This window comes from Echiichthys vipera (genome assembly GCF_963691815.1).
Source record: "Echiichthys vipera genome assembly, chromosome: 12".
NCBI lineage: Eukaryota > Metazoa > Chordata > Actinopteri > Perciformes > Trachinidae > Echiichthys > Echiichthys vipera.
This window is the reverse complement of record NC_139837.1, coordinates 5450407-5466591: the sequence shown is the minus strand read 5'-3', so window position 1 is coordinate 5466591 and position 16185 is coordinate 5450407. Positions and strand designations below refer to the sequence as shown.

Here is a 16185-nt window from a genome sequence, read left to right as displayed (position 1 = left end):
CGACCACCTCCTCAAACATACGGCAGTCATACACATTCACACAAGGCAAGGTGGGTGAAGTGTCTTGCCCAAGGACACAACGACCATGACACAAGTAGGGCAAGGTGGGGATCAAACCATCGACTCTTCGGACATTGGCCGACTCGCTCTACCAACTGAGCCACAGTATTATTATTAACAATATTAAATATTGCAGTAGCTATTCTTTGGGGTACTTTCTTTGAATAAAGCTTGCAAAGCACTGTGCTGGATGAACATTTCAGCTCTATTCCAGTGTCATCCTACCCGGTAAATACTGGAGAAGCAAAACCCCTTCAGTGCACGCCGGTGGTCAGAATTATTGCATTACATAGTGATTTTCATCACAAATCAATAATGTTTATACATTTGGAGTAGCTGCACACGGAAGGACTGAGGTATTGAATTAATATTCAAGTGGGGAATAAAAGTAAGCAGTGTTTAATTCAGTGGTTAACCAGAGTACCATTCTCCTTCCTGTGCTCTTATCACGCAGGTTGTTTTGTTTCTGACGATGGCACAGCTGATGATGGACCGACCGCTCGGTGGTATGGATATGGATTATCAAGTACTGGACAAAAACTAAACATTGTGACATAGTATGTGTATGCACTGTACTCTGCACAGATACTGCACAGAACGATATATCATGTAAATGTTCATGAAATTATTATTGTGAGTGTGCTCCACTCCACTGCTGCTGATTAATGCAGGTTTACTCCAGTAGACTACAAAACAGGACATAAGAGTGGTGATATCTGATATCTCTCTGCTTAAACAAATCATGATAATGTCATAGGATGGCTCGATGTTGTGGAAGATAGAGAAATGAGCTGCTCTCTTCATGTGGCTTTTGAAATGGCTAAACTGAAGTTGGTGCACAGTGGGGTCATGGTACATAAACCCCTGGAATGAGACTAGTCCTTGCTGGTTGAGTAGATAATAACTTGCATCACAGAGCCTCACAGAAAAGGGAGGAAGATAGAGATCTCGTGATCTCTCACACATCACCTCGTTATGATTCTAAAGAACAGAGGAATGCTCATTTCCTTATTTTAGGCACACACACACATACTCATTAACTAACAATTTCGTGTGTTGCAAACACAGACACATATGTCTCTCTAGATGGCCATATAGGGACATGCACTAATTTCCTTGACTCAGCTTTTACTGTTATAATGTGTTGCCAGGCAGATTAACGCCCATTGCCGCCTTTTTTACCTTTAAGGCGTTACCATCAGCCCACCAGGGTATATAAAGCCGCTACCCCTAGACCACAACAGACTCGTCTGATGTATGACCTGGTTTGTGTTGTATCAGAACTTGTCTACGCTTTGCAAAGTGCTCCAATAAAGATATTGGTGTGATCTCAAGCCATCGTCTCAAGATCTCTTCTTCCATCCTCCGATCAACGGACCCGGGGAGGCAACTGCAGGTTGATCTCAACAATGTACAGAGAGGTTATCCTGTTGTATATTGTGTTGTCCTTGCTGGTGTGTTGTTTTTCACTTTCTCTTTGTGTCATTTTTTTGTATCAAATTGATACACAGTTCATTTCTAAAGGGACAATACACTTAATTGTATTTCTTTACACTGCTGTTGATTGCAGTTGTATACTTCGTGATTTAGAAATGAAGTTGGATAGAAAGCCATTTGACCCATTTGCTCATTTGACTAGTACACAACAAAAGGTACACGGTGGTGTAGTGGTTAATCCAAAGACATGCAGGTGTTCGGTTCATTGGTGACTCTAAAATCGCCCGTAGGTGTGAATGGTTGTCTGTCTCTGTTCGTCTCTATGTGTCCTGTGATAGACTGGCGTCCTGTCCAGGGTGGACCCCGCCTCACGCCCGATGTCAGCTGGGATCGGCTCCAGCATCCCCCGCGACCCCGACCCCGGGATAAGCGGTTGAAGATGAATGAATGAATGACAACAAAAGGGTGATTGTTGTTAGTTGTTATAGTGACAACACATATGGCAAGCAGTTTTAATATTTGATAGCTCGACTGGATATGTGTTGATGTCCTTTTAACTTTTTTAATGTGACTGTGGCTGTTTGCAAGCAGATGGCAGGTGGCTGTCGTAACACGCTGCTATCCTTCGCTGTGCTGAGATGTGTGTGTACGCATGTCTGCCGCCGTTTATGTTCGCAATGTCCTGAAAAGGGTGTGTGCTGTTTTGTCCTTTAAACATGTAACTTGTTTTTAGCCCCGACCCTCCTCCCCTGTAAAGGCTTTGTCCTTTTCCAGGCTGTATTTGTTGTTCTTAAAGACGTGCCTGGTTAAATAAAGGTAAAATAAATCACGTTGCCTTTTTAAATTCATTAAAATCCAAAAGTTTTTAATCTAATATGTGAAGAGGTATTGAAGTGGTTAGCCTCCCCTGTGCAACACACTAAGCTTGTTCATTTGATGAATGTTAAAAATACAGAAATCACCATTAAGCGTTTTTAGAACACAGCACAAGAAGATATTTTATGGTACATGATGTGTATTTATGTTGTTTGCCAGATGGTTATTCATAGAAAAGTGCAGTGACTTTATTATGTTAGGGGTGAATTTATCAGACATGATCATAACATTTGGAAAAGTTGTATCAAGGTTATGAAACAAGGCTAAGTGTGTCTTTCGTTCTTTCTTGAAAAGGACAAACAGACCAAAGGGAACATCAGGGTAAACTCTACTACCAATGTAGCACAAAACCAGTAACAGACTTAAAACAAATAGCAAATTATCGGTCAAAGTCAAAGTCAAAGTCAGCTTTATTGTCAATTCTTCACATGAACAAGACATTTTGTTTCTCACTATCCCATGTGTAGACTAGACAAGACAAAGACAAGACACAATGGTAAGTGACACAACATAAATGATCTAACTGCTATAGTAAAAACAAAACAATACAGTAAAAAGAATAATAGTAAAAATAATAATAAAGTGCAGATGGTGGCATAATAGTGCAAAAACCATTGATAGCAGCAGGAACATACGTTCAGGATGTCTCTTGGAGGGTGGATTTTTTGTTAAAAAGTGATGTTGCTTAAAGCCTTTTTCAACTGCCACACCAAGTAAATAAGAACAAAAGCATTTTTCTGCAGGACATGTAACATATCCGCGACCCGACCCCGGATAAGCGGATGAAGATGAGATGTGATGCATGTTTTATGTCAATCAATCAGTATTATTAGCCTATTTCCACTACTACTGATAGAGGTACCATTGTTGGTCTGATATGAAATTGCTTCGGCACTCATAGCATATTATTTTGGTGTGATTGGTAAACCAGATTTCTGAATGAACTCTAATTCAAGGCTTTGTTTTCTTAAATGGCTTTAAATGTAATGTAAAATACATTCAAACTGTCAAATGTTGGCACAAAAGGACAATAATACAAAACAGACACAAAGATTTAGCAAATTTGCTATAAAAGTATAGTGATTGCATAAATGACTCACAACCTCTTTGCATTATTATATTTGTTTACTCCAGGTAGGGAATGAGTCCTTACCCCAAGTGAAGGAGTTCAAGTACCTCGGGATCATGTTCACGAGTGAGGGGACGATGGAGCGTGAGTTTGGCCGGAGAATCAGAGCAGCAGGGGCGGAGCTGCAGTCGCTCTACCGCACCGTTGTGACCAAAAGAGAGCTGAGGAAGGCAAAGCTCTGGATCTACCGGTCAATCATGGCTCCTACCCTCACCTGTGGTCATGAAAGCTGGGTCAGGACCCAAAGAACCAGGTCGAGGGTACAAGAGGCTGAAATGTGTTTCCTCAGGAGGGGGTCTGGAGTCTCCCTTAGAGAGAGGGGGAGAAGTTCAGCATCCGTGAGGAACTCGGAGTAGAGCCGCTGCTCCTTTGCGTTGAAAGGAGCCAGTTGAGGTGGTTCAGGATCATCTGGTAAGGATGAACCCTGGGCGCCTCCCTAGGGAGGTGTTCCAGGCACGTCCAGCTGGGAGGAGGCCTCGGGGAAGACCCAGGACCAGGTGGAGAGATTAGATCTCCACACTGGCCTGGGAACGCCTCAGGATCCCCCAGTTAGAGCTGGTTAATGAGGCCCGGGAAAGGGAAGTTTGGGGTCCCCTACTAGAGTTGCTGACCCCGCGACCCGACCCCGGATAAGAGGTTGAAGATGAGATGAGATGAGTTTAAAATGGATGTTGTTTAAAATATGTATTTATGTCTGATTTTTTTTTAAATATAAAGAGCAAATTAATTTCATACTGTTCGTCTCCAGATAAATGTATATGTTTTTACACATTTAATATTTTGACTAAAAGGTTTTTTTCAGATCCAACTCCCAGAGGTGCACTGTGGATGTTGACCACGCTGTCTTCTGCAGGGGCGTGGCCGGGGGGCGAGGGGGGCGTGGCGGGCTTGGTCACGTCCTCTCCCCGTACTCCTCTGGTTCTTCTTCTGCGTGAGACTGACTGACTTGGAGGGAAGAGAGCTCCGCGAAGAAATAGGAGAAGAGAACAGAAAACAACAACTACAACTAACCCCCAAAGGCTGGTAATACTTCAAACGTTGTCCTTTCGCTGCCTCAGCTGCATGCTTTCATATCTCGACGTGTTAAACCAGGTTGGTCAAACGTGAATGGCTGCCATGCCGCGGCCCTCGGAGCTAGCGTTAGCCACCGGGGCCTGTTAGCCGGCCGCTGGGGTTTAGGCGCGGGGGAAGAAACGCGTTCATCCGACGCTCTCCAAAATAGGGCCACGGTGCTTTTTACGTTAGCTATCAGGCAAGAAACCACCACACAGTCTATCCTCTAAACCTACGACACGAGAGTATGTTCATACTCATGCAATTAAGTGTAGAATAGTTACATTAATGGTTGTTTTTGTGCGACGTGGTTAGACACATGTTTACCATTCTTTACAGAGGAGGGGGTGAGCGTGCACCTTGGTGTTAGCAGCTAATGCTAACGTTAGCAGGCCTCCTCGCGTCTCCGAGTTGTTGTTCGACTTACTGCTTTTTTATTGGTTGCAAAAAACCCGAAAGTGCACTATTACATGTATCAGCAGCTGCAGAAGACTATGCACATGTGTTTCTGTGTTGGTTATAATGTCAGTCATCGTTAACGGGCCTGGAGGCAGATGTCGCACCTGCACTGCAAAGCCCCGCAGACACCATCAGCTGGGTTTTCTGACAGGTTCAGCTGCTGTGTCTGTGTGAGCTGCTGCAGGTGTTGGGTAACAATAGCTGATATTTCCATTTAAATACTGCACGTCCACATTTTGGTCCACCTCATGCCACAGCGCCAATCTGACACGCCTCTTTCCACTGGGTTTACACCACACTGGGTTGGTTTTCCACGAGGACTGGTGCCCATGACCTACAAATGTATATAAATGAATAAACCAGAGTGTGATCTAGGTCTACAACGTGTGTTATGGTGTGGCACTATAAATACAAATGAATTAAATAAATTGGATAATTAATTTTGGGGCATTAGTGCATAGACTTGCATCATTTATTTATTTTTTTAATATTAAATGAACCCTAATTAAGATCCAACCCTGGCAATGTTTCTCTTCCTCTCCTCGCAATCGATGTTTTGTTTCATCAGGGCTCGAGAGGTTCCCACCCTTTTGTTTACCATGAACACACAAGTCTGCAACCTTTTAATACAGCTTTAAATTGGCTACACTGTACACGGTAAAGAAAGAAATGGGGGGGATGGACCCTGTTTTTGCGTGGCTGGAGGTGTGAGAGGAAATGTTGTTTTATCCAACTTGAATATCTCATGAGGCAGATGTGGATAAAGCTACAATCTAGACAAATCAATGCAGATCATACAAGTCAGCTCTGGCTGCCTGGTCACACACAGACTAATTTCATGATTGCAAAAAGGCCCAAATTATGTTCCACCGTTTCAATCATTTCTTTTTAGATGTGAATCTAAAATGTGAAGAATGTGAAAATACATTTGTTCAATTTGGAATAATTTAGGGTATTTTTACTGTGGGGGAAAATTAATCTTTTTCACAAATGGGGGTGGGGGGGGGGGTGTCCCCCTGGGATCTGCACCCATGATCGTTATCAATATTATTATTATGGCTTTGATTTATAAAGCGCCTTTCTCTGTGCTCAAGGCGCTTTACAGAGTCCAGGATCCATTCATTCACACAGACCTACATGGTGGTGGTAAACTAAATGTAGTAGTCACAGCTGCCCTGGGGCCGACTGACGGAAGCGTGGCTGCTATTCAGCCCCTACGGCCCCTCCGACCACCTCCACAAACATACAGCAGTCATACACATTCACACGAGGCAAGGTGGGTGAAGTGTCTTGCCCAAGGACACAACGACCATGACACAAGTAGGGCAAGGTGGGGATCAAACCATCGACAGGCAGATGCGGCTAAAGCTACAACCTAGAAAAATCAATGCAGATAATACAAGTCAACTCTGGCTGCCTGGTCACACGCAGACTAATTTCATGATTGCAAAAAGGCCCCACCGCAACTCGGCAACAGACAAAAAACCAATGTATGCTAAAATTATGGATTTTTTGCATGCATGCTCTTACGCGGAGCTGCCTTGTGTTCTTTTCTTTAGCATATTCTGATTGCTGTGTGATGGTATTTATCATCACACAACAATACAAATTGATCATTAAAGAAGGAAGTGGGTAGTAATTAGTATAAGTCATTTGCATCAAACTGGTTGCCACTTAAAATAGAAGATAAAGTTGAGAAGCACGTGGAACTTAAACATACATTTATGGCGATGTTGTATTTTGCTTTCTTGGGGGAAAAAACAGGCGTCTGTGGTTGTCAAGTGTATTTCCGCTTAATGTCATGTTCTTATGACACCAAGTTTGCTTGTTAGCTATACTGATGGAGGTGTTTTTGTTTTGTCTTCAGCCCCAGGAGCAGTGAAGTGTCTTCATGGCAGTTCGCCGAGGACACATTAAGTACTTGAAAGTGAGTATAAGCGCCCCTATTTCAGACGTTACTGCAAACATCAGCTGAATGTTTGCAGTATGATCGCATATTTACGGTGTTGAGGTTGTTGACACAAAGGATTGAATGCACAAATCCTGTCGTATGGCAACAAAAAATTTGACTGCAGGAAATGTAGAGACTCACTTCAGAGTCTCTTTTATTCCTTTGTCCAAAGGATTTCACGACTGTAAACAGCGATCTGTTGTTATTTTGCTGGAACTAAAGATTTGATATTTGAAGCGAGACGAGAAATCAAAAACCCTCACACATGCCACCTCCCGCCAGCTAGGCCCATGTGTACTGCTGTAATATAGGACTCTCATTCATCCTCTCAGGCCGTCTATCTTACCCACCAGAATACACAATCACAGCCCTTCTCCTGCATGAATGGACCCCTGTCAGGTTGACCGCCACACTGATTCCCTTTTCAGGCCTGATCCCATTTCAGCCACCCGCAGATGTGTCCGCCAGCACACGCTCTGCCTAACAGACAGCGGAAGCAACTTAAACTAAAAAAAAAAAAGTATTTTGAAGTCAGGCTGCATTGTTAATTTAACAAATCTCTACTCAGATTAGACTGCAGACTGACATGTGACTGAGGTCATCTGGGGTAAAAAGTTACCTCCTTTTGTAAAAAGGTGTAAACCTCCACATTGAGACACATGTGCAGCTTAAATCCAGTCACATGCTTGTGTAATATAATTAGTTTCCATTTTGTGGCGCTTTTTTTTAAAGCTTTTAACCCCTGATTCTCTGTGGCATTGACTGCAGCGCGATAACTGTTATCGCAGTGCATTTAACTCGACCAGCAAGTAGCTGGAATTATAAACAATCCTGTTTGTTTGTGTTTCCACTACATTTGACGAACGAAAAAAAGATGGATGGTTGTTCTAAAAACTGCAATGTGCCGGTAGTTGATTTTTTTTAAACGCAAGGAAACAGCGACAGAGTCATCCTGTTGTTATTTGTGTTAACTGTAGCTAACGGACAATATAATGAGTGTAATGTTACACTTAATATTATCTCGTTAATCATCAAAATATGCAGAAAACGTATAAAATGACACCAAAACACAATGGGATCACTGTTATAAACAAACATTTGTATTGCATCGCAGATTGGACACATCTTTTTCTTGTGAAACACAAACAATCTTAAATAAGGTAATTATATATTACGACGTCTCCCCAATAAAAAATGGCAGTAGAAGAGACTTGCCGCGATAAAGGAGCAATTAAATGATCAAACTTCATTTGATGCTGCTGTTGTTGGTGCACTTCAATGTTAATTGCACATGATGCAACAGACACCTGCACTTTCTACTTTTTCTTTTATTAGTCTACATCAAACGAGAAGATGGATTTTCTGTTAGATATAAAAAAAAATTATACTTTGGCTACACGGTGGTGTAGTGGTTAGCACTGTCGTCTCACAGCGAAAAGGTTCCAGGTTCGCATCCCGGCTGGGGCCTTTCTGTGTGGAGTTTGCATGTTCTCCCCGTGTCTGCGTTGGTTTTCTCCGGGTTCTCCGGTTTCCTCCCACAGTCCAAAGACATGCACGTGTTAAAATTGCCCGTAGGTGTGAATGGTTGTCTGTCTCTGTACGTCTCTATGTGCCCTGCGATAGACTGGCGTCCTGTCCAGGGTGGACCCCGCCTCACGCCCGATGTCAGCTGGGATCGGCTCCAGCACCCCCCGCAACCCCGACCCCGGGATAAGCGGTTGAAGATGAATGAATGAATGAATGAATGAATGATTTGAACGATGAGCTGTGGGCAAATTAATGTTACGGTCAGAGGAAAACTTAAAGTAAACTGCAGTCAATTCACCAGTGAAGTCACGTGTGAGGACGTTCACGATTATACAGATTCACTATGATTTTGTTGTTTCCAAATTGAGATTTTATTAAATGTTTTTCTTTTCCGAATGCACACAACAAAAACACGACACAAGACCTGTGCTCCAATTAATGATATATTTTATTTTGCATTCATCTGACTTGTGATATATCAATTAATTGACTTTTTTCATATGTTTTATGTAAAAAATCTTGAAAATATAGAAAAATTCCCACTCTTTTTCCCGCGGTCAAAGCTGAAATTACTCAGATCACTTGTTTTATTCCACCAACAGTCAAACATTCAAAGATTTATTAAGATTACTATGAAAAAGACAAGATCAAGGCTTTAGAAGCATACATTTTTATACTTGAAAAATGCCTGAAGCAATGAGTCCACTAGAGTTTCTGTCCGTCGTTCTGCGTAGCGTGTGTACTTACCTCGTTTGTGTTTGTCCGGCCCACCTGGCCGATCTGCAGGAGGTGTACGACATGTCGAACGGTTACGAAGACCACATGGGAGGGGACGAAGGGAAGGACGCCAAGACCAACCTGATAGTAAACTACCTGCCTCAGAGCATGACGCAGGACGAGCTGCGGAGCCTCTTCAGCAGCATCGGGGAGGTGGAGTCTGCCAAGCTGATCCGAGACAAAGTCGCAGGTATGCTACTCTCTGAAGCAATCAGACCCGTGGCACACCAGAAGGACGCTTAAGCACGAGATTTAGTTTTAAATGGCAAAGGCTTTGTGTTACAACCTCTGGATATATCAGTGGTGGTTCAGCTTTATGACTTAAAGTGTAGTTTGGCCTTCCACTGACTTTACAATGACCTTTACTGACAGGATATATATTAGCGGCTGCTTTTATACTGTCATTTTGATTTGAAAGACACCCCAAATTGATTTCCTGTTTGAGTTGGGTTGTAGTTGGCTCACTTTTTCACCACCATAGACTTGTTTTTATTTATTCCAGCCAGTCCTGCAGACAGTCTCTTTGTTTGTTTGTTTGTTTGTTTAGACTAGCATGCACTGTTGAGATTTGATTTTGTTTTTAAATATTTATTTGTTTGCAGATTTTTTTGAACTATACAACGTTTTTTTATTTTATTTTATTGTTTTCCTTTTTTTTTCTCTAGGCCACAGTTTAGGGTACGGATTTGTTAACTATCTTAACCCTAGTGATGCAGACAGAGCTATCAGTACACTGAATGGACTAAGGCTACAGTCCAAAACTATCAAGGTAACGTGCAATAAGGTGTTCTACAATTCTCAAACCAAAGATGTCATGTCATTTAACTCTCCTGTGGCTCCTGTGCTGTCCGCTAACTAGCTAGTACATGTCAGCCCGAGGAAGTGTTACTGCTTTTATAGCTCACTTAATGCCCTATCTGACATGTCTTTTGAGTTTGACTTTAATTTTACTTATTTTGTTTGACACATTCTGTCAAATTCAATGTATTTCATGTATTCAATTCCTTAAAAGTACCTTTTTGATCAGTTTTATGTCATTTTTCTGTTGCGTAATGTTCTTTTATGCTTCTCGTTTTTGCTCAGACCAAAGACTTAATACCAAAACCACTTAATTGTATTCATTTTACTTTGATAGTCCAAAACAGTTTTTATATTATATGTATATATATATATATATATATAATATATAATATATATGAGACAAGATGAATTAGTTGATGATTGTAACTTTTAAAACACCTTATCTAATTGCCTTTTGTAAATCCAAGAAGTAATATAGGTGTATATATATATATAGATATATATATATATATATATATATATATCTCAAAGATTTGAGTACTTGGTGTACTTGTAATTGTTTTTTTTGTTACTTTGTTTTGTACATGTGTATCACAGTCTTAATCAGTATGTTGTTGCTCCCTGTTGCTAGGTTTCATACGCACGGCCCAGCTCTGATACAATAAAGGATGCCAACCTGTATATCAGCGGCCTGCCAAAGGCCATGAGCCAGAAGGACGTGGAGGACATGTTTTCACGCTTTGGCCACATCATTAACTCTCGTGTACTTGTTGACCAGGCAACAGGCACAACAGGTGATTGACTTGTTTTCTTTTCAAGCATTCTCTTTAGTAACATAATAGCTCCTAGTTATGTTGATGGTGTCAGAATAGGCGGTCACCATCTTCTCCCTCGTACCCAGGCGCGTCCCGTGGGGTGGCTTTTATCAGGTTTGATAAGCGGGCGGAGGCAGAGGAGGCTGTCAAAAACCTGAATGGCCAAAAACCCCCTGGAGCCTCTGAGCCGATCACAGTGAAATTCGCCGCCAACCCGAACCAAGTGAAGAACTCTCAGATCATCCCCCAGCTCTACCACAACCCGTCCAGGCGCTTCGGAGGGCCCGTACACCACCAGGCACAGCGCTTTAGGTGAGAGAAGTTGTTTACAGTCACAATCAACTCTGGTCAGACTAGTACATTAGTTTCTAGGTTGCCACTGCTCTGTTTTTTGCTGCTTTTAGACTTGTTATAGTTTGTCTTCAGAGTCATTTATCTACAGAGTGCATTACATAAAACATTAAAAGCACTGGAAAGAAACGCTTATGACATTTAATAGATATTAAATCAAATAAAAACAAGGACTTGATCCAGGAATTTTAGCAGCATCAATGACACAACATAAAGCAATGGCCAGCGTCAATGTTAGTGAGTATTTGATGTTTTTTTAGACGGTAATCTGAATATCTTTGTTTTGGACTGTGGGACGGACAAAACTAGACATTTAAACATGCCAACTTTGACCATTTTCTGACATTTCACAACTCTAGCAATTGTAGAAAATAATAGACAAGTTAACCAATATGAAAACAATCATTAGTTGCACCTTTTTAAAATGGTGGTTTCAATGTCATTGATGAATCCTCAAGTACTCTAAACCTTCTCATTTCTAGGTTCTCCCCCATGGGCGTTGATCATATGAGCGGCATGGGAAGTGTCGGCGTCCCTGGGAACTCCACCTCCGGCTGGTGCATCTTCATCTACAACCTGGGCCAGGACGCCGACGAAAGCATCCTTTGGCAGATGTTCGGCCCCTTCGGCGCGGTCACCAACGTCAAGGTTATCCGAGACTTCAACACCAACAAGTGCAAAGGCTTCGGCTTCGTCACCATGACGAATTACGAAGAGGCGGCAATGGCCATCGCCAGCCTGAACGGCTACCGGCTCGGAGACAAGATACTGCAAGTGTCCTTTAAGACCAGCAAGGGCCACAAGTAGAGAGCGGGACAATCGGGTGTAGAGGAGAGATGGAAATGACCTGCACCAGGCTTTTATAGCAGAGAGCAGAAGTATGAGTTTTCTAAGTCTGGCACATCTGTTTGGGTTTTAGTGTATTCGGAGAAGTTCACTCTTCTGCACCTTTGTACTTGTCTAAAAGAGTGTCTAGGCTGATTTCTTTTCTTTTTTTTAATCTTTATACTCATGCTTGGGGCTTGAGGACACTCAGTAGTTATTTTAGTGAGAGGATGGAGAGGACACAATCCCATGATACCCCCAAGATAACTTTTTGAAAATGATCTAAAAAAACTAAACTTCTGTCCGTTGGTGTTGCATGTATAACTGTGGGGACTAGATAAAGGAGGCACGCAAGTGGCCCTGAGCAGTGCACTAAAAAAAATACGGAACATAAGGAAAGCCCTGCAAGTTGTTCTCCAAGTATCCACGTGTCTGTGATTGATATAAGTTTAAAGAAGGTGAGGAACCAGATTTTGACGGTAGCCAGTGGTTGTTTCTATTTAGAAAAGCAGCGCTCTGTTCTGGATCTCATCATAAGTAGAAATAGATGCCTTAAATTGTCATCCAGTGGACACGCAGACCTACAATACCACTTACCGTCTGGAGCAAAGCACTTTTAAAAAGTCTGCTTTAGGTTACTAGAAATATCAGTCTTTTCAATATTAATCTATGACTTTTGCTCAACCTACCACCGGGTTAACAATTTGCAAACTTGACAAGCTCTGGAGGGGAATGTTTTTGTTTTGTTATCCCTGTGTAAAGTGTCTTTTTATTATTATTATTATACGTTGTATTTCAGGAGAGTCCTGTTGAATATGAACCACAGTCAATGAGTAGGGAGTTAAGATGGACCAAAGGCAGGAAGAGATTTGATCCTTTTACCGCAAGAGTTTTCTGAGAAGATCGAAGGTAAATTTATACATTTTTGTTTTTTGAAGAGGTACTAATCCGACGCAGACTGTGAGTAACATCACTTTGGCTCAGTACCCTGTTCTGTTTTCTTTTGTTTCAAGTTAATTTGTTTTGTTTTCTTTCTAAAGGCATAGATTTCTACTTGTTACCGAGTAAGTTACAAACTTGTTTTGAGTGCTTACCTCAAGTTTGGAGAGAAATGAATTGCCTTTTGTTCCTGATTTCAGTTTAGATTTGCTTTCTTTTCTTCCTTTCTTTTGTTTTGGTTGTTTCACTTTGAGCATAAACCATTAAATTTTATTTCTTTTCGCCGAAAGTTTTGTTTGGTTTGTTTCTTTTTTTTTTATTTTACCGTTTTCAGATTTGATTTGGAGTTTTGTTCTGTTCTTTTTCGAGTAGCGTATCTGCAGTGTCGATGAAAGACTCGTGATCACGAAACACAGGAGAGAAGTTACAAAGCTTAAAAACAGGTACAGGATATATGGACCAATGTTAGTTATTAGATGATAGACGATTTAAACTGTACGCATACACTTGACGGAAATGATTGCCCTGAAGACATTTCATGAAGCAACTTTTCTACGACTGCGAGATGATTTTGAACCAGGAAGAGTCACATAATTAGCTAGTTGAAGCTGTGTTTTGGATCTTTTAGTACATCTTTCAGCCCTTTTGAGTTGAATACTGGGCTTATTTATTGACGTCTCGATCAGCAAATCTGCGTTTCGATACGCAGCTGTTTGGGGAGGGCGTTTTTACATTCTGATAACATTTGATTCGCCTGACCGCAAATTAAACAGAGGAATCACTTGGTTATACAAATACACATTTTTGTGAATAGTTTCTCCTCACGCTTATCAGATTTCATTTTTTAAACATTTTCCCCTCAGCAATAACTCCCTTGACACTTCATTAAATGCCTCTTTAATCTGTGTGCCCCCTCTAAAAGCAGTATTCCCATTGCACACTTTAAATTTCCGTCTTAAAAGTGCTTTTTGATTTAGTATTTCCATGTGATTTTTGTCTCACAGTCCTTAACTCTGTGCAATATTTTGTGACTTGCTCAAAGCAGGTAATAGAAAGTTGTTGTAGTCTTTGACTGTCATCTTTTTATTATATCATTTCCTTTTTCTATTGACGTTTCATGTTACTGCTCAGTTTTTTTCAGCAGTCTATTTGGATTTGCATGAATGATGCAAGTGAATTTGTTTTAGGGGCAGTCAGAATAAACTGCGTTCCGCCTTAATTTATAAGTGGGAATGGTGTATTTTACATCAGAGGAGGCACAAATATTTATTTGACAATGTTTGTGGTCATACTTGTTACTTATTGAAGTGTTTTTAATGTTGTTGTTTTCTTGGTTTTAAAGGACACTAAGTTGAAGTCCATTAAATGTCTTCTAACATTGGATCATTTCAATAAAAAAACATGTTGGCTTTTCAGAATTGAAAGTATTAAATGTCTCTTCAGAAGGTTATTGTGAATTTGCTGCATATATGGACATATGCGTGCACAGTTGGACTTCAGCTGCAAAGTTTAGCTTGTTTTGTGATTCAAGATTATTGTGTGATGACTATATTTCCTAATTTACTCATCAGCCTGCCAACAAGCAAAAACAAATGTAGTGAAGGGACACATCTTGTAATGTCAGCTTGCCTTCGGCTGATCAGATGACATAGGCCCAGTTATCACCTTCTGAGACCAGATTGGGGGGGGGGGGGCGTGTCTGCATACTTTCTCCTGTATCATATTACTGTAACACAAACAGTAAATCGTCTCTAGCACATAGTGGCTGTGTGCATTACTTTCCACTTAATGGAATGGTATTTAATGAGCAATACTATGTTTCCTTCACCTAAATAGAATATAAAAATACAATTTCGACCAATTTTCCATCACTAAGTTTATAAGATAGTGTCAACAAACTCTGAAATGTTTGGGAAAGAAAATCCAGTTTTGAAAATGTAGTTCCACCTTAATAAATCTCTTCCCCCCCAACCCCCTGGAGACATCCTCAGGACCAGTCTGTAGTTTACGATCGACATGGCCGAGCCGGGCACTGAACCGCCAACCCTGCTCTTAGAGGATGACCCACGCTACCGCCTTGAACATCCACCATACAAGCGCGATCCTGCATGTGGTGAGAGACTTTGTTTCAGTCAGAGTATTTTGCTGTGTCCCAAAGCCTGATGGCAGAGGGGTAGAAACTGTCCTTGTGGCAGGAGGTTTTGGTTCTGCTAGACCGCAGCCTTCGGCCAGAGGGTAGAGGTTGAAACAACCTGTGTCCGGGTTGAGAGGGGTCAGCAAATATTTTCCTAGCTTTCTTCAGGGTCCTGCAGGAGTAAAGATCCTGAAGAGAAGGGAGGTTACAGCCGAAGACCCTTTCTGCAGAGCGAATGATGCGCTGCAGTCTGCACCTGTCCTTGGCAGAGGCAGCAGCGTACCAGACAGTGATGGAGCAGGTGAGGATGGACTCAATGATGGCAGTGTAGAAGTGGACCAGCATTGTTTGCGGTAGGTTAAACTTCTTTAACTGCCTCCAGTACGTCCTCTGCTGTGCCTTCTTGATGAGCAAGCTGACGTTCAGCTCCCACCTGAGGTCCTGGGAGATGATGGTGCTCGGGAAGCGGTAGAACTCCACAATGTCCACTTCAGAGTCACACAGGATGATGGGGGAGGGTGGGTCTGTGCTCTTCCTGAAGTCTACTATCATCTCCACTGTTTTGGAATCATTGAGCTCCAGGTTGTTCTCCCTGCACCAGGTCGCCAGATGGTCAATCTCCCACCTGGCAGACTCATCCCCACCAGAGATGAGTCCAGTGAGGGTGGTGTTGTCTGCAAACTTCAGGAGTTTGACAGACCGGTGGATGGAGGTGCAGTTGTGGGTGTACAGGGAGAAAAGCAGAGGAGAAAGAACACTGCCTTGGGGGGAGCCAGTGCTGATCGTCCTGGTGTCCGAGGTGTGCTTTCCCAGCCTTACGGGCTGCATCCTGTCAGGAAGTCTATAACCCACTGGCAGGTGGAAGTCGGCACGTTGACTTTTGAAAGGCTGTCCTGAAGGAGAGCCGGGACGAGGGATCACAGGGAGTCCAGGTGCTGGAGGATAAAGTGGATGGCTGAGTTGACCGCATCATCTACAGACCTGTTTGCTCTGTAGGCAAACTGCAGGGGGTCCAGGATTGAATCTGTGGTGGAATTCTTACCTTTTCTGG

The 16185-nt window shown here is 42.1% G+C and overlaps 2 protein-coding genes across 4 annotated transcripts in view; both read left to right on the top strand.

The window, feature by feature from the left end:
• Positions 1-1388, top strand: part of tspan37 (tetraspanin 37) — a 7760-nt gene extending 6372 nt beyond the window's left edge. Inside the window, exon 7 of the mRNA XM_083923758.1 lies at positions 515-1388. Within this exon, the coding sequence (XP_083779884.1) occupies positions 515-604 (90 nt within the window). The 3' untranslated portion in view covers positions 605-1388. The remainder of the gene's footprint in view (positions 1-514) is intronic.
• A 3043-nt stretch (positions 1389-4431) lies between these two features.
• LOC310954337 (ELAV-like protein 1) lies at positions 4432-14327 on the top strand. Of its 3 annotated transcripts, none has more exons than XM_083923754.1 (7): positions 4432-4525; positions 6882-6941; positions 9279-9459; positions 9935-10038; positions 10702-10864; positions 10972-11197; positions 11719-14327. In XM_083923754.1, the coding sequence occupies exons 2-7, from the start codon at positions 6906-6908 to the stop codon at positions 12041-12043; spliced, it is 1035 nt and encodes a 344-aa protein (XP_083779880.1). In that variant the 5' UTR covers positions 4432-4525; positions 6882-6905; the 3' UTR covers positions 12044-14327. The 3 variants fall into 3 exon arrangements, with proteins under 3 accessions (XP_083779880.1, XP_083779879.1, XP_083779881.1); XM_083923753.1 differs by having other exon boundaries at positions 6882-6942; positions 9268-9459; XM_083923755.1 differs by lacking the exons at positions 4432-4525; positions 6882-6941; positions 9935-10038 and having other exon boundaries at positions 9322-9459.
• Positions 14328-16185: the final 1858 nt, after the last annotated feature.

Coding starts and splice junctions, on each gene's coding strand:
- LOC310954337 (XM_083923753.1), top strand. CDS start 6,906: ATGGCAGTTCGCCGAGGACACATTAAGTACTTGAAAG. Junction 10,039..10,701: donor TACAGTCCAAAACTATCAAG/GTAACGTGCAAT, acceptor CCCTGTTGCTAG/GTTTCATACGCACGGCCCAG. Junction 11,198..11,718: donor CACCAGGCACAGCGCTTTAG/GTGAGAGAAGTT, acceptor TCTCATTTCTAG/GTTCTCCCCCATGGGCGTTG.